General features: G+C 36.4%; 3 protein-coding genes and 1 non-coding gene across 5 annotated transcripts in view; 3 read left to right on the top strand and 1 right to left on the bottom strand.

Moving 5' to 3' along the window:
* The window catches only part of LOC103702060 (serine/threonine-protein kinase ATM), an 82,925-nt gene extending 77,794 nt beyond the window's left edge, over positions 1-5,131 (top strand). Inside the window, exons 69-77 of the mRNA XM_039127707.1 lie at positions 951-1,030; positions 1,119-1,197; positions 1,565-1,611; positions 1,698-1,797; positions 1,991-2,122; positions 2,237-2,371; positions 2,458-2,523; positions 2,883-3,026; positions 4,729-5,131. Coding sequence (XP_038983635.1) covers positions 951-1,030; positions 1,119-1,197; positions 1,565-1,611; positions 1,698-1,797; positions 1,991-2,122; positions 2,237-2,371; positions 2,458-2,523; positions 2,883-3,026; positions 4,729-4,806 — 861 coding nt within the window. The 3' untranslated portion in view covers positions 4,807-5,131. The remainder of the gene's footprint in view (positions 1-950; positions 1,031-1,118; positions 1,198-1,564; positions 1,612-1,697; positions 1,798-1,990; positions 2,123-2,236; positions 2,372-2,457; positions 2,524-2,882; positions 3,027-4,728) is intronic.
* TRNAY-GUA lies at positions 3,793-3,876 on the top strand. Its single transcript has one exon. It is a non-coding gene; the product is annotated as a tRNA-Tyr (tRNA).
* Positions 5,132-7,738: 2,607 nt separating the features above from the next.
* LOC103701997 (40S ribosomal protein S23) lies at positions 7,739-11,340 on the top strand. Of its 2 annotated transcripts, none has more exons than XM_039127057.1 (4): positions 7,739-7,874; positions 9,237-9,392; positions 9,571-9,697; positions 9,879-10,055. In XM_039127057.1, the coding sequence occupies exons 1-4, from the start codon at positions 7,870-7,872 to the stop codon at positions 10,038-10,040; spliced, it is 450 nt and encodes a 149-aa protein (XP_038982985.1). In that variant the 5' UTR covers positions 7,739-7,869; the 3' UTR covers positions 10,041-10,055. The 2 variants fall into 2 exon arrangements, with proteins under 2 accessions (XP_038982985.1, XP_008782475.1); XM_008784253.4 differs by lacking the exon at positions 9,879-10,055 and adding an exon at positions 11,006-11,340 and having other exon boundaries at positions 7,740-7,874.
* A 1,428-nt stretch (positions 11,341-12,768) lies between these two features.
* On the bottom strand, positions 12,769-21,312 carry LOC103701995 (universal stress protein A-like protein). The gene is made up of 4 exons (XM_008784252.4): positions 20,989-21,312; positions 18,163-18,284; positions 17,907-18,025; positions 12,769-13,087 (listed from the first exon to the last, which is right to left on the bottom strand). Exons 1-4 carry the CDS (start codon positions 21,164-21,166, stop codon positions 12,979-12,981), a joined length of 528 nt encoding a protein of 175 aa, XP_008782474.1. The 5' UTR covers positions 21,167-21,312; the 3' UTR covers positions 12,769-12,978.
* Between the last annotated feature and the right edge of the window lie 975 nt (positions 21,313-22,287).

Below are 22,287 nucleotides of genomic sequence, written 5' to 3' on the forward strand. Positions count from 1 at the left end.
TAGATATGCAACCTTCACTCACCTCTCCTGGTCAATTTTAACATGTTTGGCATCTCAATTAAAGGTTCTCCTTTCTTTTGGTAGGCTCAGTAAGAATAAGATAATATATTGAAATCAGCCGTCAATGCACAGTAGTTTGCCATGGCTGACTCTTCATTTGAGGGTTTGGCTTTAATACTTGATATTAATAATCAGTTGCTTCAAACACTCATCTGAGTGTATCACGTTGTCTAGAATGTAATCTAACCAATTCTGCAGTGTTCAGTTCATCAGGCATATTGAAAAAAGTTGGCATGTTGTTCACCATCAGAACTATACTAGAATGCTCATGCCTTGCTTACTTTTTCATGACAATGGACATCTCAGTATTTATCCTTCCTCATGAACAAACTCTCCATGAATGGTTAGAGACTGTTAACCTATTATAACAAATTATTGTGTAGAATGTGCATAATATATATTCTTTGGTACCTACCTATTTGAGTGAGCAGTCCACTTTCATACAAAATGTGTCTATGAATTTGCATGTCATCTTTGTAGACTTATCATCGCATATCCTTGTGGATGTTTACTAAAATGTATTAGTTTAGGTGTATGTTACTCTCCATTTGATGGGAAACCAATTAATTCCCATGCCCAAGCCATATATATATTTTTCTCTCCAAATGGGTAAAACTGGAAATATAAACTCCTGTTTTTCCTTGCCCTGCTCGGACCCCAAAGTTCGATTCCTTCTCCCCTCCTATGCCCACCTTCCAACACCCCACTTCACTTTTGTTTTTATGTTTTTGCTGCTAGACTATGTAGCATGCATTGCATGCATCCGTGGTCTAAGTTGTTACGTGTGCATGTTTGTCCAGAAGTGCCTTAATGTTGACTGTATGAAAGTTTCTGGTGCTCCTTGACACTTGCATAATCCTCGTTTATTTAGTTCTCTCTACTTGAAACAGGTGGTTCCATTTACACCCAGTGCCGGTGTAGTTGAATGGGTTGATTGTACTGTTCCTCTTGGTGAATATCTTTTAGGAAGGTTTGTTATATTCAACCGTGCTATACTATGAAGCTACATTTTTGTCAATATTTAATCTGCTGATTGTTTCACATATTTACTCTTTCAGCACGAGGAATGGGGGGGCACATGGGCGCTATGGGATAGGAGACTGGTCATTTCTTCAATGCAGGGAGTATATGACCAGAGTAAGTTCTATGACATCTTCCGTTTGAGATGTGTATTAAGCAAAACTGTTGTTTTATATAAAACTTAAAGCCTGCGGTCTTGTATTATTGTGAATTCAGGAATGGGGATGTTTGGACAGGAAATATGTAATCCTTTCTGGGCAGGCTTGATTATCAGATACAAAATAGTTTAACTAATCATTCTGATAATAGATTAATCATGGACAAGCAAACAAATCAAAGGAGGGGGCTCTTTTTTCCTTAATCATTAAACTAAGTTGTATATCATGTCACATGCAAGAGCCAAAGTCATGGTTACATTACAACTTTGTTAAGATTTGACATAGATGATTGTCCTGTCATCTGAAGAAGTTGATTTTTTGAATAGGAAAAGGACAAGCGGAAAGCATTTCTCGAAGTCTTAGACAACTTCAGGTATAAAAACAATTTAATTCTTTTCTTCCTTAAGCTAGCAATATAAAATCTCGGGGATAATATTTTTCATACCATGATTCAATTAGGCCGGTGATGCACCACTTCTTTTTGGAGAGATTTATGCAGCCTGCTGATTGGTTTGTAAGAAGACTCTCATATACACGAAGCGTTGCCACTAGTTCAATGGTCAGTAAAGGTTCTTTTAGCACTGATTATTGCTTTATAGTCTCTCTTTTTCAGCATTGTTTCCTTCATTTCAGCATCCATAATTGTAAATATTAGTTGTCTGAAAGCATGGTTATTGAGTATTCTTGACCTTGATATTTATGCACTATTGGCATGATGTAATGATATATAGAGCTTTATTGCTTGAGTGCAGGTAGGTTACATTGTAGGGCTAGGTGATCGGCATTCAATGAATATTCTCATTGATGAAGATACAACGGAGGTGGTACACATCGATCTTGGTGTTGCCTTTGAACAGGGTCTCATGCTTAAAACGCCTGAGAGGGTTTGTACTTTGACAAACAACATTCTTTTGTCATTTTTTCCTAGTTTCTGAAGATAGTTCTGTTTGCACAAGGAAACTATGTTAGATGTTTGTATCACATTTTCTCTTTGGCAGGTTCCATTTCGTCTGACGAGAGAGATAGTAGATGGCATGGGGGTTACTGGGGTGGAGGGTGTTTTCAGAAGGTGTTGTGAGGAAACTCTCTCTGTCATGAGGACAAATAAGGAAGCATTGCTTACTATCATTGAAGTATTGCAACTATCACTGTGTGCTGGAATAATTAGATTCGCTTAGCTGTAACCTCCTCGGGATAGCTAAATGTGTCTAATCTGCAGGTTTTTATTCATGATCCACTCTATAAATGGGCTCTTTCTCCTCTGAAAGCTTTGCAGCGACAGAAGGTATATTAGAAATTATTGTGATGATACTATTCTCTTGTTATTGTAGTTCACAATTCCTTACAGCATAAATTGTTTATGATATTTTAAATACTAAATTGTGTGTTGACCAAAACATTTTAAAATAAACAACATGTATTATCATTCAACTGTATCTGATATTCTGTTATCTACAATTAAAGTTGATTTCAGGTAATCTGTTGTGTAAAATTGTTCCTAATATTCAGTTTCATCCTGGTTCATGCTTTGCACTTGCAAGTTGCTGCATTATTCTGAAAGTGCTTTTCATCTTAATTGATAATTTATTTCTAGCATGATCAGCATCTATGTTACTGCAGCCTTTTTGACCTTTATCTTTGCAGGAAATTGATGATAAGGAAGACTCATGCTTGGACAGCTCACAGGATGCTTACGAAGGAAACAAGGATGCAGCACGTGCCATGTTACGTGTTAAAGAAAAGTTAGACGGTTATGAAAGTGGTGAAATGAGAAGTGTACAAGGCCAGGTATTGGCTGTTTTTATTCATGCATCAACTCCAAACTGCCTATGCATATACGGTCAAATATTGAGGCAACTGCGGCCCTGTTTGGTGTTAATGTAGGTAGTAGAGCTTTTGTCTATAGAGTTTTGGATAATTGAGCTTTGAATGAAAAGCTGTTTGCTTTTTGATAACTACATATCTCAAGTAGTGTGGAACTTTAACATCACTTTGGTATCCCAAGTGAGAAAATACTTTTAGTGTTAGGAAATACAATAAAGAATACTGCATAGTACTTTCAATTGTCTAACTGGTTGTGCTGTCAAAAACTGTTATTATAAAGTATTTTTATTTTATAATTATTTATTTGGACATCTTAATCTAATTAATATAATAAATAATATTTTTATTATAATATAATAATAATATAATATGATTATAATAATATAATAATAATAATGATAGTATAATACTATTATTAGTGTAATTTAATATATTATAATATAATATAGTATAACTTAACATAATGTAATGTAATAAGGAGGGAGTAGATTCTCATCGTTATCATAAGATTAAAACTCAAAATTCTTAATTGCACGATTATGACAATTAAAGGATACCAACTTAAATGATTATGAAAATAAAAGAATTTTAACTTATTTTTTAAAAAAATTCATTTCAGGTTACTCAAATCAAGTCCCTCTTTCAAGGAGGCAGCGGGGATTCGACTTCCCCTGGGGGTAGGGAGGAAGTTGATCGTAGATTATCAATAAATCTAGAATTAATTCTTCCTGGGTCGATGCCCGAGCGGTTAATGGGGACGGACTGTAAATTCGTTGACGATATGTCTACGCTGGTTCAAATCCAGCTCGGCCCAATAATTTGTTGCTCCATGAATATAAAATAATTCCAGCTCAGGTGAGCTTGCCTAAAAGAGAACAGCTTTCCGACATGTCTCATGTGAAAATTTTGCCCATAAGCTCCAAATTGGAGCTTCCCTAGTAGTCCTTTTTCAGCTTTTGGAGGAGCTCGAAATCTGTTTCAAAATCTTGCTAAATGCCTCAAAATCACCCAAAAGAGCTTCTACCCCTCCAAGAAGTGCTTTTTGGCTCTTTAAAAGCATGCCAAATAAGGCCTATATATTGCACATTTAAAACCAATAAAGGGGGAAAAACTGAGATGTGCATAAAGGGAGTTGAGTGTCATGTAGAATCTGGAATGAGTTGAAATGGAATGATGATATGGTTTTATTTTATGAAAAGCTGAGGTGAGAGTGCTTTACCAACATGTAGTAGGTACACTTTGACTGTCAGAGGGGAACATTGCCTATGATTCTAGAACTATGGCCTAGCAAATCTCCAATTATTTGGCCTACACAGCATTGGCAAGGCAAAACTGAATGGGCTAACAGCACCGAAAACAGAAAACGATCGTGGTGAGACACCTATTTAAGAGTCATGACTGGCTCCAGTCTTCAGTTTCCACTGAACAAAAGATCAAAATAGAGCAGCTTAATCATAGACATTTTATATTTTTATGAGGTAAGGATATTGAGCTGTAGTGATACCTGGATTCTGAGAACATTGAACCTGCCACTAATGCAGAACCAGCCACATAATCATTCGTTGTCATTTAACCTTGATCTATCGAACCTCAACTTCTCCTGTTCTATCATCTATTACATTTCCCTGTTTATTTAGCTATCATTTGTTTGTGCATGTCGATGCAGGTCCAACAACTCATACAGGATGCAACAGACGTGGATCGCTTGTGCCAGATGTTTCCAGGTTGGGGAGCATGGTTGTGACAAAGCATAGAAAGTCTTAAGCAGTCCTGGCATCCAAACACATTGTAAAGATAGCTCATTCTTGACTTCTTCCACCTCTTTTGTAGAGTTTGTGCATGATCGATGCTACTTATCCATGTAAAAGTGTATCACGTCCCTAATATTCTCTAAATCCATCCTTTTTCCTCTTTCATTTTTGCCCATACATTTTGTGTGTTTTATAGGCTTTGTATAAGATTCAGATAATAATGAGGAACAACGAGAGGAAGTATTCTAATTGTACAGAGAAATAAATCTTCAAGCATTATAATCATCTAGCACATTTACATTAATGTTTGGGATATAATATTCATCTCTTCCCCTTGATGGTTTCTTTCACGAACAATAGCGGGCTACTGTTATTTTTCAAATCATTGATTCCCAAGGGTCCAATGTTAATCTGGTGCCCATTCTATATGACCGGTTCATATTCAAATGCCTCATACAATGATTAATTGCATCCTACATTGCCTATCATAATTGCAAAGAATTATTTAACTGTTAGTGACTTTAAATATCCATTGTTTATCTAGCCTCAAAGGCACAAGCATATATTAATAAATCTAGACTTGAACCAGGCATAGATGCAACAGTTTAGGGAATCAACATTGATATTAAGGTGCTGCACTTGGATATATCTGGATAATTCAATGGCTGGCAACTTCTGCTCCAGCTGCAATATTCTGCTTACAAAACCTGAAAGTTTCTTGCAATAGCCTTCTTATTTGTCGACGATACTTGTAGATGTGTTGCACATAATAATTAGTGTATTGGCATTTTGATTGTATGTGGATGTCCAACAACTGTTTTCTTTATATTGTTTACCCCCTTGACTTCAAAGCAGATAAAACATCTCCCTCGCCCTCTCTGTGGTGAGAGGAAAAGAGCGGGAGACCTTATGCAGCTTCAGGTTTTGTATTCCCCCCATGTGAATGTGAAACATAATAAATCATTTGGAGATAGATAGCAAATCGTGTTCTCAGCTGGGTCTTGATGAGAAGGGGAGAGGGAGGGAGAGAGAGAGAGAGGGAGGAGCTAAGGAAGCAACTGGCCTTTGTTGTTCCAAAATCTGTGGTCCCTTATGTGTATGTGATTCTCCTAGCATCCATTTCAGTATTTTATTTTTCGGTAAAACGTAAGTCTCTACTCAGATTGTTCTGAAGCAAAGACGGACGTAAGCATTGGTACAAACTTTGTGCAAGGTCATTAGTTACCAGATCCTTTTCTCTTTTTTTTGGCTAAAGCCAGATCCATTGAACGCTACAAAATTTTACTGCTGTTGCTAGCCGCGAAAGACGAGATCCATTTAGCGCTGTATGTGATTCACGATAGATGTGGGTAGCTTGGAAGTTGAACAATTGCAGCAGATTCTCCAGATATCAATTAGAATAGGATGGAAATCCATCGGTCCAAAAGATGGGAGCGGAATCTCCTCCAAAGCATGCTCGTGCACCCGAGCACCCTGGTGAATATAATCATGGTGATTAAGTTTCAAGTGCACTTTTTATCAATATGCAGGAAGCTCCGTGCATGCAAACATCCTAATAATTATAGTCATGGTGATTGAGGTTAAGGATAGCACTACGTTAATCTATATTTGCTGCAGAAGAGATGCACACCAACAACGCCAGTCTACAAAGAGAATTTCTTTAAGGAACTATTTATGAACTGCATGAAAATGATGGAACGACGACAAATCGTGGCTATGAATTGGTTTCCCACCTAATTCTGTTAGAGGTGAAGTGTCCTGTGCTTGGTTGAAAATACTCCCATGAATCAAAGAAAAGAGTCAAGGTAAACAACTGCATTCCATACTTCAATGTGCTGTGCCGTGTGTAGTCCAATATCCACGCGACCCCTTGTGCATTGCCCCAGGATTATATCCAACCTTTTATATTACCCCATAACTCCATGACCTGTTGCCCTTTTCTCCGACAATTTAGGATTGACTTCATAAATCCTTTTTCCCCAACTAATCCTGTTTATGGACCACTTCTGTATTGCACCAACAGAGGACTAGCCGTACTGCATCTGTATCTAAACACGCCCACCTGCATTACCTGCGTCCAAAAGGTGATTAAAATTATTTCAGAGTGGCACAAAGATGGATGCATGATCTCCAACTTAGGGCTAAACTAATTCACTCAAGTTCTTCTCATTTTTGGTCAATTTGATCAAATTTAATAAGAGAATTGCTACTATTCTAAGTTTCTGAGACAAACTCTCTAAGCTATCCACAAGAGGAAAGGACTTGTTTGGGCTACCTAGGGATGGCAATTGGTTTCGTCAGAGTATTTGAAAAAGCTTCTAATAGGTGACAACCTAACCAAAAGCTACAATAAATTGGCCTCTAGTCTAGGTTGGTCTAGTGATATAGTCCATTAGTATATAATATCCTTTTTGCTACTTTACATGTATTCAAGGGAAAGAAGTAGGTATACAAATAACGCAAAAAATAGGATCTACTTGTCAATATAATATCATTAACACTTTTAACTTAGCTCAGATTGGATCAAATTTAATGATGCTACTTCTAATACATCAACAATAACACAGAACGTCTTCAATGTGATTGGAAATACCCATCCATATAAGTTGCAACAAACATGCCAGGTGCTGGTATGAGTGAATAAATAAGTGGGCCAAATATGGGCCGACAGCCTAATATCTAATATCATCAATTACAGTGTACATCAACATTAGTTTCTTTAAGCTACGTTGATATGTTATCCAATTAGATTTGTAGATGTGCTTCCCCAAATAATGTTTTGGCGTGTCACCTAGGAGGAAGGGGGAAAAAAATAATTTTTCGTTCACGTAGGCAAACTTAAATGGATCTCCTGTTTCCGATCCGATCCGACCCGATTACAGCCTGCGAACCACAGGACCGCGGATAAGAATGCTTTAAATTACGGAAATACCCTCCCACTCCCGCGATATAAGACGGCTGATTAGGGTTTTTCCTCTTCGCTGTGCTTCCGAAGCCTCCGCCGCTTGTAGCCGAAGCGCAGAGAGGAAGAAGAGAGCGCAAGCCTTCCGATAAAGATGGGGTGAGTTCTCCCAAGAAGACCTAAATCCGAGCTCTTCCTTCAATGTTTTCATTGCTTTTCTTTTTCTTTTTTCAAATGTTTGTTTCCGAGGGTTTGGAATATGGTATTAGTGTCGCCCAACTTTATCTTGTTCGTTGTCTGATTCGTTCTTTCGGATTCGTGTTTCGATCCGTATGAGCTCTCTTTCATTGGTATCTTGGTTGTTGGCTTGTTTGGCTGGACTACGGATCTAGGGTTTAGGAAGCGCGGGGATGTTGAATTTTTATAACTAGAAACCCTTATACGATTGGCTCTTACCAAAGGCTTTGTCTCTATATATTATATCTGGTTGTCTCGTCAACCTTTGAATTGTAATCTTTCATAAATTAAATGAAAGAAAGCATTGAAAAGAATTGCGTAGAAAAGAAGACATGTTGAGAACTGGAATCTGTGGCATAGAAATTGATTTTTTTTCCAAATAATTTGATATAGATTTCATAGAGTTGCTATTTTTATGTAATAATATATATTTGGACAAAGATGTGATGGTGAGAAATGCAATTCTTAATTTTCATCTACTTGTCCAGTTATCCTCGGATTTTTGCGATTAAATATATTGGTTTGACTTTATAATATCATTCATTGACTCATGCCAATTTGAATATTTGATATAATTGATAGTTGATGCTTAGGGAAATTTATTTTTGATAGTTTTCATGTAGAATAAGATTTACAACTATTGATCTATGTTCTTGAGGTCTCACTATTTTGCTGTCGCTTCAGGCTTCTGCTCCACCTGTCCTTTGTTTTACTTGATGTGTCACCATACTCTCATGATAACTTAAATTATCTATTTCGAAAACTTTGCTCATTTGTGGGTTCCCCCCACACCTCAAGTCCTCTGTTGGTGCTTTTAGAAAGGTAGATTTTTACCCAAAAATGCCAGAAATAAATATGAAACGTATCAGTGTTTTATATATCATAGCTATGCATGTATGGTGATCATTAAATGCGGCCATCATTGAGTAATTTTTCTGCAGTTTTTTATGTATTCTCCTTAAAAATGCTGCTTGATACAATACTGTGCTTGCAATTAAGTCCTCAGCATGTTGCCCCTATAATGTCATTTTAGTAAGCTTTAATTCCAAGGGATTTGTCGATTTTATTATTAGGGACAAATTGTCGGCTTTATTATTACTGACGGTGCAAATTGCTTAGAACCGGTTGTAGCATTAGAGGTCATCCCATTAACATGTTATGGGTTGTTTGCCCATCGATACTTTATATATTTTCTGGTTTGTGACTTGAGTACCAATTTTCTGTACAATCTATATGGGAGGTTTTTTTTTTATCATTCATTGATCCTGCATTCCTCCATAACAGGAAGACTCGTGGTATGGGAGCTGCTCGCAAGCTCAAAACCCACAGGAGGCGGCAAAGATGGGCAGACAAAGCATACAAGAAAAGCCATCTTGGCAATGAGTGGAAGAAGCCCTTTGCCGGTTCTTCACATGCCAAGGGCATTGTTCTTGAGAAGATGTACGACATATATAAATGAATACACACACACATATACATATATATACATGCATATCGATAGATAGATAGATAGATGTGATACACATACATATACGCACATATATGTTTACTGTTCATTGTGACTTTCTGTTTACTATTTAGAAGTTTGAATAGCTAAGTCTTGGATCACTTTTGCCAGTGGCATTGAAGCCAAGCAGCCCAACTCTGCTATTCGCAAGTGTGCCAGAGTTCAGCTTATAAAGAATGGGAAGAAAATTGCAGCCTTTGTGCCAAATGATGGTTGCTTAAACTACATTGAAGAAAATGTGAGTTCTATGTAAACCTTTATTCAAATTATAGCAGCAATATTGCTTAGGCAATCTACACAGACAGCACATAAAAACCAGGTTTTTTTTAACTGTTATATTTATGGTTCATTCATTATTATCTTTTCAGTTATTGTTTTCTTTCGTCGAAATTGTCACTAAGACACTATATGTTTTTTAGGATGAAGTGTTGATTGTTATTTGCATGTATACCCTCTTAAATATACAAAATTGCATGGATACTTTCGTAAAATTACTATTTGCATATATATTCTTCTTTTTTTCATATATACCCGTACCATTTAACATCGTTAAAAAATTAAATGGCTTAAAATTAAAATGACCGAAATACCCTTATGGGTAGATATGCAAAAAAAAAAGTTATAAGGGTATGCACGGGAATAGGAACTTTATGAGGGTATTCGTGTAATTTTTTTATATTTAGAAGGGTATACATTCAAAAAATTAAAAAAAAATTAAAACTTGACTAAAATTTGTCAAGTCTTTTATGATTCAGTTGGATTGACAGGTCAAAAAAAAAAAAAGATCGAGTCACATTGTCAATTTTCTTTTTTAAGATCTTGATTCGGTTAAGTTGGAATATTAGGTGATCATTTTGCTAATGCTATTTTTCATTTGATTTTGATATAATTATCATTATTAAATCTATGACATTTACATATTCTTCATTATTTTAAAAAAAATTAAGCGTATCGAATTTAAATTAATTATTGATGCTTAGGTTAGTAAAATATTTTTTAGTGATTTGTAAATGTTGAGTTGTTTGGTTTTGAGACAAGAATTTGGTAGAAGCAACATGATTTATTCTATGAGAGTTGATATTGAGATGATTTAATATTTTTTGTTATTTTTTTATTAATAAATTATTTTTACTGGATTTTGATCATTTTTTATTAAATTTTTTTAAGTGTATATTCTCTTAAATATACGTAATTGCATAAATATCTTCTCAAAGTTACTATTTGCATGTATATCCATATAAAGTTTTTTTTTGGCACTTCTACCTATAAGGGTATTTCAGTTATTTTAATTTTAAGTTGTTTATTTTTTAATGGTATTAGATGGTATGGGTACATATATAATTATATATAAAAAAAAGTAAAAGAAGGGTATGCATGCAAAATAAGTACTTTATGAGGGTATATATGCATGCAAATAGCAATTTTACAAGGCTATTCATATAATTTTATATATTTTAGAGGGTATACATGCAAAAAAAAAAATTCTATCTTTTCATTATTATTTTCTTTTGTGGAAATTGTCACTAAGACACGGTATGTTTTTCAGGATGAAGTGTTGATTGCTGGATTTGGACGGAAGGGTCATGCTGTTGGTGATATTCCTGGAGTAAGGTTCAAGGTTGTGAAGGTTTCTGGCGTGTCGCTACTGGCACTCTTCAAGGAAAAGAAAGAGAAGCCTCGGTCTTAAAATTTCATCCTGGGGTCCTTTTGGATGGGAACCATTCTGATTCTCGTCTCTTTGTTATTTTCACTCTGTAGGCCAGTTTTCTGGGGACATGTCTGGGAAGTTCTGTAGACTGCTAAGCAGATTTTTCATAGTTATGCCATGTTGTTACTTTTTTATATGCACTTGCAATTGATTTGATCGTCATATTTACTGCATGAATGTGTCTTATTCATATCTTGACGTTGCATTGCTTCTTTCTGCAATTTTGGTCAATATGATGGGCTCATCCTTGCGTCAAGATAAATAATTGCTAGTTCAGCATTTTTTTTTAGTGTACGACAGTTTCTTTCGGTCATTATTTGGGCAACCAGATCAGCTTCCAGATCTTTTAATTTGGTGTTTAGTCAAGCAACTGCTTGCTGTCTTGGATTAGTTCATTCGAATGACAGACAATGATCATAGTTTTCTCTTTTATCTGGTGTTTGTGCATCTTGAAAATTTTGTGATACAATGTCATTTATGGAGAAAATCGGGTGGTAGGGTAGTTGACAGTATCAAGATTGTTTCTTTTTAATTTACAGATTTCTCTCTGTTGGTGACCTAAATATTTTCCCGAGCTTTTTAAAGGACTGTTATTTTGAATGTTTGAAGGTCTTGTGCTGGGGAAGCTGACCTAGTCTCTTATTGGAGGCATAGGTGACTGAAATGCAGATATTGAGGAAGACAGGTCTCAAATTTTCATTTTAGTTCATTAATAGGTTATGCGCTGGTGTAGCAGCCAGGCCTCTATTAAGGACAACTTGTTTAAGAAATAGAAGATTACCATCAAGCTAATTGCAGCAAAATTTAGACTCAGAATTTTTGCCCTTAATGACTATCAGATTCGATGGTCAGGCGAGGTGGGGCAAGATATTCAGTTTGATTTTGAGGGATAGCCAGTTTGATGGTGAGGTGGGACAAGATAATCAATTTGATCCAGACGCCGTAAATTAAGCAGTTTGTTGTAAGCATCTCCCTCTCTTTTTTTATTTTTCCGAGTGTAAGTAAACGTTAATTATCAAATTAAGAAATTAAAAAAATTGAGAACCCGGCCACTTCAAAATACCCATATTAGTTTGGCAAACATTATTGACCGCTTTCTATCAAATTAAGCTTTCGCAATCTGTTGATTAGTTACCATCCTGGATTGCTGCTATTCTGATTCTGTCATAATCAGTCTAGGGTTTGGGTTGTGTAGCAGGAAGACCTCGCTAGGAACTACAAGAGCTACTCGGGAAGTTCTCATCAGAACTCAACAAAATTCTCATTTACCACGTACATCTGTTGGTGGTTTTACCCACAACATTCCATCGCCGCCCAGCCTTCGCCCGACTCCAGAGGCTCAACCGGGCTACTCTTCGTCGTACCCGCCATAATTGCTTTTCTCGCGATCGTCACCCCTGTGCCCTTGCTCACCGGCTCTCCCGACCAAAAGCGTAGCATGAGCACTCTGATGCCACCAAAAGTGATATCTAAGATGCCACTAACTCGAGGATTCCCACAGTGAAGCCAGGAAGAGAGAACCCGCTGGACAAAATGGGCTGGAAGGCAGTACTTCTATCGAACATCCAGACCGAAGGAGAAGGAAATCATGGGACATTTACTGGAGCTAAGACGAATAAATGACAATAGGAAATTTAAGAAAGCATGCGCTGTTTGTTGTTGCAATATTACATACATATATAACTGCATCTCATCCATCAAAACTTCTCTCCACTTTAGTTCTGTTTTTCAATGTGTGCCATTTGATGTTTTCTGATAGTGAGATATTGAGAAAATAAAGGTTTTGATTTCAAGTTTGCATAATGGGGAAGTCAATCGTCAACTGGATCCTGTGGAGCCTCGTCAGCCTTCCTTTTAATGGTGATAACGGGACAATCTGCATGCTTCACACAGAATTCACTCACAGTCCCCACAAAAACCCTGCAAAAAATGAGCGTGGAACAACTGATCAGCAGCCGAAACAAATATTCAGGCATAGAAAGGAGCATCTACTGAAATATGCATCATTTGACATACACAAGCCTACAGGATTGTACATAATGTTTTGCTTGGCCATAACATGCCTTTCTAGCAATCTGATTGAGACAAAATCCATTGTAAGACAATTTTGTTCTTTTTTCTTTTTCCTTTAAAGAAACTCTGTTGATGGCAATTATATAATACAAAATCCAAAAGGAAATAAGTGCAAAACATTACTGACTGCATTCAAGCCACAAACATTACTGACTGCATTCAAGCCGCCCATTCTCAGGATACAACATCCACCTTGCCAGTTCATATAATATCCATTAAGCAACGAATTCACTGCATCATCTGATGCGTGACCAGTGTGAAAATCTCATGTTACATAGAAAGTTGCTGCTCTTGTAACTTAAAAAAGAAATTCATATTAAGTATCTCATGCACCCAGGGATTTTTTTTTTTGTAAGACATGCTCTGAGGTTTTTTAGAAGCAGCCACAAACTTACTGAGTCATCTTCTCTGTTATGTGAACAATGTAATCATCTCATGTTACGCACAGCCGCTGCTATTGTAATTTAAAAAAGCATTTCACTTCACATCTTTTATGTACCCCAGGTATTTTAGAAACAGGAAAATGTGAGAAACATGGGCCAGAGCATCCATCATATCATGAGCATTTCCTGTAGTTTGAAAATAATGATGCTGATGCTGATAAATAATAAATAATGATGATGATGATGATCTCCCTCTTATCGTCCTTTTTTATCTCTTTTTCTTTCATTTACTTAATGAAAGTGATTAGTTTTTGCTTAATCTTTCATCAAAAAGTAATAATAATAGCAAATATATGAACGTTACATCAAAATATTAAAATGCTATTGCTATGAGAAACTTTTTCATTAGCACTTGCGTTTACTCCCATCTAATGTTAGATTGTTGGGTTTTTTGCATGGATATCCTTTTAAAAATTCAAATTTGCATGAATACCCTCTTAAAATTTATATTTATTTCTGTACCCTCATAAAACACTATTTTTGCACAAATGCCCCTAATATAAGGGTTCTTCTAACACCATCAATAAAAACTATATTTATTTTAATTAAAATAAAATAAAATTTTCAAATTACTTTTTTGTCCCCATCGTGATTGCCTTATAAATGTTTCTTTTTGCACATCTACCCATTAAAGGTATTTTAGTCATTTTAATTGAAACCGTTAATTTTTTAACAGCGTTAGATGGTGTGGGTGCATATGCAAAAACAAGGATAAAAAAAGCGACAGAATAGCAAAACAAATGTTTTACGAGGGTATATATACAAATATCAATTTTGTAAGGGTATTCATGAAAAATTCGATATTTAGGAGGGTATTCATGCAAAAAACCCTAGATTGTTTTACTAATCCTTGTTTGCAATCCTTGCCTACTATTGGCTAATATATCCAAGAAAGCTTCAACAAATGCCTCCCCAAGATTTCCATCACATATTTTAGGTATCCTCTCCCTTTCAATCTACTTAACTCAACTTAACTAAGCTTTAATCCCAAGCTAGTTTCTATTGTTCACATGAATCCTTTTCCTCCATTCCACTCTCTTTAGGACCACATGTTCTGAAAGATGTAGAGATATCAAGTCCTTCCTTACTACTTCATCCTACTCATTTTCAATCTACCTCTACCCCTCTATCCTTCTATATTTATCAAATCACTCCTTCGTACTGGTGCAATTCCTCGGTTTTTATTGTACATGTCTAAACCATCCAAAATGTTCTCTCAATTAGTCCACAATTGGTGTTATCTCTACTTCTTTACGAACGACTTCATTTCTTGTTCTATCTTTTCTTGTATTACCATATATCTATCTCAACATTCTCATTTTAGCCACAAATCTTGTGTACATGTTTTCTAACTGCCTAATATTCTGTACTATAAAGCATAGATGGTCGTACAGTTGTCCTCTAAATTTTTTCCTCCAACTTGGCAGGTATCCACAAAAATCCCTCTTAACAAGAGCCTCTAAGTACCACCTTAATTTGTTCTTTATCACCATTTCAGGTGTGCAAGTCAGTAGCTTTCTCTATTTACCTATTCTAACATTTTGTTATTTTCACATTTACACGTGCTCGTCATTTTATGTTCCTACACCCTCTTCATTGAACATAGCACATGCAAAGCTCTAGTTTTAGTCTTAGCACATAGCTAATTATGCAATTCTAGTGTATCTCTCCTTTGCACACCTCACTCAAATATCATTAAACGTGTTTTCATCTATCACATTCTTTCAAGTGTTCTTTTATTCTCATAGTCAAGCAGCCATGTTCAAGATCAAGAGTGAACCTAACTGATCTGGAGCTTCTCTTTCAATTTACTTTAAGAATGTAGACTTCCCAATCTGTCACTTGACATTCCAACCAAATAAGGACCTAGGTTTTTGCCTTTTTAATTAGCACTGCATTAGGCTGTAAATTCGTGCGGGACCTCATGCTGCATATATCAGTTAATACATTTATTACAAGAAAGAGAGCTCATGTTCAGCCCTTGGTGTAAGCCTAACAGAACAGCAGTCACCGCCACAAATCCACCACTTGACGTAGCTTCTCTGGACATGCCTTTGATATTGATTATATAATCTTATTTGCCATTAAGTTCCCCGCATTACTTCACAAGACACTTTACTGTACGCTTTTGACAAATCAATATGTTATGGTGTGTCTTGTACTCAGAGGATACACTAGCAAAAAAGGGCCTGGCCTCTCTTCGGGCCCTTGGCCCAAGGGCTGAGGCCCTTGAATTCCTTAAGGCGTCTGTACAAGTATAATTTGTGCGCCCACTTGATAGCTTTAGATTTCGGGTTTCTCTCCTCTGTATTCTTCCACCATCAATGAGCGAAACTCATGGCCTCCACCCATGGACATGGGCCATAGGCTAAACTGTGTAATTTCTTGTCTCTTTGTGTGTTCTTTGTTTGACCTACTAACCCTAGATCTAGCTTCAGCGCATAACACAATCAATACACACAGACAGTTTCTTTCAATCGCTATAGACCTTCTGATCAATTGCCACTAGAGTCCTACTTGGAATTTGACTGTAATATGAACAAAAGTTTTGAAAACTAAACAACTTGTACATATATATCCAAACCAACCCAACAAGTTCAGTTTATGGTCATCTTGGTTAATTTTCTTATGAATTACCTTATTAAAGTCTGAATCATATCAATCTAGTCAATCATATAATGCACGTGTGCTTTAGTTTGTGGCTTAAGTATACTGGATAAGCTTAGACTCTAGCAGTTCATATGTTGAAATCAATTTACACAGAGGGTTGATGTACCTTAGAAACAAAAGTTAATGGAAATGTGGCATCAACAATTTCAAAAAGTGGTTAGTATTCCAGCTGTAAACCATAAAAAAGCTAAAGATGAATGAAGTGCATGAGGTTGGCATAACTATTTTTCTTTCAATATGTGGTAAAAGCTATTATATAAAATTGAAAACAATCAGAATTTATAGGTCAACAAGAAAGACAGCTAGTATCCAAAATTTATGGAAAAAAAGGTGATACTAGAGGCCATGACGCTACATCACCAGAATGTCTCTATTACAAGTCCCAAAGAAGGATCCCACAACCCTCACCTTGCTAAACTAGAAGGCAATCAATTAATCCATCCAGCTAAATTCAACCTAGCAACCTATTTGAGTGAATCCAATTTGTCTTCTTTTCAGGACAGTTGGCCAACAGTATAATGCACTATCCAAAATGATGACCAACTAAGAGATGAGGAAAAGGATACAATCAAGAAATGAAGCCCAAGCAAAGAGCTAAATCCTGTCTACAGGTCCCATGTCCCAGTAGTCCGCATTACCAACATTTCTCTTTCCCATTCAACCATCCCTATGCCAAATAGGCAAAAGGTTAGAAATACCTAGAATTAACTATCTTTTTTATTTTCCTTTTTTCGGTAGACAGCAGTGACTAACTTTGCTCCCGTTGATTTATACAAGCAAAGGCAGTTTCTTTCAAGGTCATTGCTTTGGTCTACTAAGTGCTCTTAAGAACATCAAACCTATAAATTAGCACTTGCCCTACTGCACACCCTCCCCAGATTCATATGTTGAATAGCTTTGATCGCTCCATTTACACTACACATCATCTCTCTTTGGTAACCAGAATTCAGAACACACAGTAGACACTAAACATGGAAACAAGGCAATCAACTAAATGGCTACCAATTCATTCCTCACATCTGAAAATATTCTGGTTTCTCTTTAAGATCCAAGCAGCAGTTATGATTGAAAACCTCCAATTGGAAATAGGATACAAAGCATTCACCCGGTTTGTTTTTCTTATTTGTAAAATGTTGAAAATTTTAATTATTGGTTTGCATGTTATCCTGATGTTACTAGCTGTTACCAAATTGTTTTCATGTTTCTGTTTCGCATGTAAAGTCCCATGAGAGCCTCTACTTACATCCATGATGTCTGTTCAGTTGCAGTCAACATACATATGACTTATAATGACCGGAGCAGACCATATCTTATGAATCCTAAAAAGTGCTCGACGGGCTCTATGGAAGGTTGTTTCATATCTTGCATTGAGGTCATTAAATGTAATGGACAAGTGCCAAAAAAAAATAATACAGCTTGTCATAAGAACTATGACTTTATTCCTTTTTTTTTTCATTGTTGGGGTTGGCAGTTGCGGTGGGGATGGGGGGATTGCTTGCTCAAGAAAGTAACCACAACAAAACAATAAGTATACACTAGAGCAAGAATAATACCTCTGGAAAGGTCCCAGTCCTCGACTTCCAACAACCAAAATATCTGGGTTGACCCTCTTCACCTCACTGCACATGACTTCCTTGGGATCACCTTTCTTAATCCATGCTTCACAGCATATCTATAAAATGCATTGAAAAGGGGAAAAAATCAGTATTGCTTCCTTCAATATAATCCAGTTAATGATCAATTACATCACATGCATAATTTGAAGGGGGGAAAAGAAAAGGTTGATGAGGCTTTGCCAATTGGTATTACCCCAAGTTGATGGCAGCGCCCAACAAAGTACTCCAACAAATGAAGTCCTCTTATCTTGTCCCTCTGCTTCATGCTTTGGAAATCTTCAGGTGATGCATAGATACTGTCCATGTCATCAAATCCTTTTGTTGACAACCAAAAAGAGGGGGCAAAAACATAAATAGTCGGTCAGGAATTCTGTCATTTAACTCAGAGATCTGAAACTCAACAATGGCAACAAAAAAAAAATTCAGTCTCAAAAGAAGTGGTGCAAGCTTTTGGAACATGCAGTAAGTTATGTAGCTCCTTCATGCAAAATACACTTGCTAGCACAAATTAGGATTTCATTGGTGTGACATCAAGACCAAGATACCATTCCTAATTTTCTACCAGCACCACATGGCAAAACTATTCAATGAAAACCAATATGCACATTTCACTAACATTAGACAAAACTCATTGAGCAACTGTACCGGCAGTGTCTTTTTTTAAAAAATGCCTCAAATAGGAAGTTTGGCAATAATCAAGAGAGTGAGCCTTGGTGCAATAGTAAGGCCGCTCCATTGTGACCTGAGTGTCATGGATTCAAAATATAGAAACAACTCAAACCATCTTAGACCTCATAGAAGACAGGAGCCTCATGCAATGGGCCACCCTTTTTATTGGCAATAATCAAACTAAACAAAATAAGTCACAATGAAAAATTGTTGTCAATGACCGTAAAACAAACTTAATAATGCATGGACATGTGATAACCAAACAAACTAAGCAATCACTTGGTAACTATGGAAGCAATACTTCATATTCCATGAAAGTGATACTAAACGACTATAATATGAACTAACTCTTCGCTATGTATGGCAAGCACATGTGACATTCATATGCTAAGCAATAATGTAGTCACTTTGCCCACGATCCTTCATGGTTTCAGGGAATGTGTCATGTTGGACACATGCGACCGAACTCAAGCAGGAAATTAAAGTTAAATAATTTTTCTTATTGACAAAGCTTTTTTACACATATATGTTGTCTTATGACTTAAACAGTAATGTACAGTAAGCATAATCTTAATTTAGCAAATTCTATATAAATAGTATGTAGAAAATATTATAAAGTTTGTCTAAGTGGATTGTGGCACAACACCTCGAGGGCATTGGCACACAATCACAGATATTTGTGTCATGTACAAGACTAAATCATATGCTTGTTAGTGGAATAGTAGCTTGAGATACATCTAGGCACCATCTGAAAAATATTTACATGACAAAGGTTCAAACTCCTAGATGGTAATGAAGTATGTATGAAATGCCCACACCATACAAATGTTGTAACCAAGCCACTACTAGTGCTCTTGCCTTGTCCCCATGGATTTTCTTGCTCTTAGAAATAGCAATGGGGAGCTCTTCATGCTTGTCCTTAAAAAAAGCAACTAAAATGTCTTCAAATGTTGCCCAGATTATAATTTGAGAGTAGAAATTAAGGACTTCAGATGTTGCCGATGCTAGTACCCTAGCAGGAGCCTCTGCTTTTGCCATCACAATGGCTTCTTATTGTTACTGCTTCAGCTTCCAACCCTGCTTTTTACATTGCAGATGCAGCTGAATGATTGCTAAAGAACATGTGTTGCCCTATATGTGGATCACAAAATGGTTTTGCCGACCTATAAGGGCATATTATCATGGCAGGTCCTTAGAATGTGATGCAGAAAGACGATATTCATGTTTGTGAATCAGTTGTTGGCATTTCAAGACACTAATTCCTATTTATGGATTTAAAAATGACCTTAGAGACAAAAGTGATTTTTGAGGTGGAAAGTAAATCTGGAGTTCTGAATCTACACTTGGATAAAGAGATTCTTCTGTTTCAACCCTGTACATAGGGAACAAATAAGCTCTCTATTCATGTTGGGTGCTGGTTAGGTGGTCGATAAAAAAACAATGGAAGGTTATTATGCAGTGTAGATTGATGGCACTCCTCTCATACTTCTAGGCCCTTAATGGTCCTTGCAACATGGTGAATGAAAATAGTTGACAGATCGCATTGTGGGTGGCAAGGAGATGCCTCAGCTGGGATTATGGCTCAGCTTCTTTTTTTTTGGTACGAAGCTGCTCAAGTTTTTTCCAATAAACAACCTGAACAATCAATTCTTGGCTCTTCCCCAATTTCGAAAATCAAAAACACGACCTAAAATCAAACGTGCGATTTTTAAGATCTATCATGGTTCATTTCTAGCCTACCGGTCCACATGATTCATACTGTTGAGTTATTTTGTATGTTTTCGAAAAAAAACCAGTTTTAAAAGACAAATTTATACTGTTGAGTTATCTTGTATATTTTCGAAAAAAATCAGTTTTAAAAGACACAATTTGTCGATGCTTTATATGTAACACAAGCAAAAGCATTTCAACCAGCAGGTAATTTAAAAAGAAAAAGAAAAAAAGAAAAAGAATGAAAGAAAAGAAACAGCTCCCGGTTTCTGCAACTAATGACACCAATCACTTATGTAGTAATTAATCAGTAAAAAAAACGCAAAATAAGACAGGATGAAGCGTCATAAGCATTAAAACTAGAAAAATCCTTAGGGTTTCCAAGAAAAAGACGAGCGCAGTGGGAGTAAGTGAAAGAAATGGGCGATTGAAGCAGGAACTGAAGAAGAATCGCAGGCAATAACTCTAGGCATTTTATTATAGTACCTGAAACGGAAATAATCCGTAATTTTCTTGATTGCATTCCATCACCTCAACGGCACGAAGAGACGCGAGATAGAATTAAATAGTTAGGGATCGAAAAAAATAGCAAGAAAAACGGTTGAAAACGGGAAGGAGAAGGAGAAGTGGAATCGCTGACCGTCTTCGTCGGGGATCTGGGCGTGGAGGAAGAGGAGCTTGAAACCGGCGGTGTTGGAACGGATGATCTTGGCCAGCGTCCATTCGAAGGCGGTGCGGCTGCTGATCGAAGGGTGCGGGTACCCCTTCAACGACGACTCGTTCACCCCTACCAAGATCCGAGTCGCCTCCGCTTCCATCTTCTCGCCTCTTGAATCGGCTAAATCTAACTCTGCTATAACTGATAACTATTGGCGTTCTCCCTCTCCTTTCATCCGGCAGCTTCTCTGCGTATTTATATACGGACCATCTGGGCTTACACCCGGACAGGCAGAGCGGCTTGTTTTGAGACGGTATAAAAGGGACAGCTTTATTTTTAAGGTTGTAAAAAATTTAAATTTGTATAAATGTCTTCTTAAAATTTATATTTATTTTTATATTTTTTATAAAATATTATTTTTTATTAAAATTATATTTATTTTAACTAAAAATAAAATAAAATATTGAAATAAGGATAAAAAAATAAAATAGCAGAAAAAGTATTTTATAAAAATAAATATTAATTTTAAAAAATCATTCATATAAAATTTAATATTTAAAAGAATATTCATTAAAAAAAACTTTTATTTTTATTTTCTTCATTAGCAACCCCTTTATCACAAGCCTTCTGCTGGATTCACCTCCATTTTAACTTTTGAAGATAAAAGAATTATTTCCAAATTTTTACTAAATATCTTAAAATTATTTAAAAAAACTTCATACTCCACCCATTCGCTTACCACACGACAAAAAAAAAAAAAAAAAAATCCAGCATTTTTTTTTTTTTTGCTAATGCGGATGGATCATACCTAACGAGTACGGATACACCCAATAAAATTCAAAAATAAAATATCGGAGCGCCAAGAGCAACTCCCCATCACCAATCCAGTAGTCCTATCTAGACACAATATCTTGAGTACCCAGAACCATGGTCCTTTATCCAGTTGAAGAACGAAGAACCAGTTGTCGACGTTACAGTTCCTTAAGCATAACCGATATAGACCAAAGATTTTTATCCATATCCAGCAAATACGAGGGTGACAGTACACAATGCCCCGTCCATGTGCCGCACATAGCCATGTTTTGGCCCAAAGCGAGCCTACGTATGTGATGCTATCAAGTATAAAATTCTTCCCATCCGCAGAACCTAGCCGCACGATCAGCCAAAATCCCAGCTCGTTCGTATGATCGTGTCACGTGTAAGGTATCCATACCGCGAGCCACAAAACCATCCGGACCTGGCCATTCGACAACTATTTGATCATCAAAGGAAAAAAAAGAC

Source organism: Phoenix dactylifera, chromosome 6 (assembly GCF_009389715.1).
Source record: "Phoenix dactylifera cultivar Barhee BC4 chromosome 6, palm_55x_up_171113_PBpolish2nd_filt_p, whole genome shotgun sequence".
Taxonomy (NCBI): Eukaryota; Viridiplantae; Streptophyta; class Magnoliopsida; order Arecales; family Arecaceae; genus Phoenix; species Phoenix dactylifera.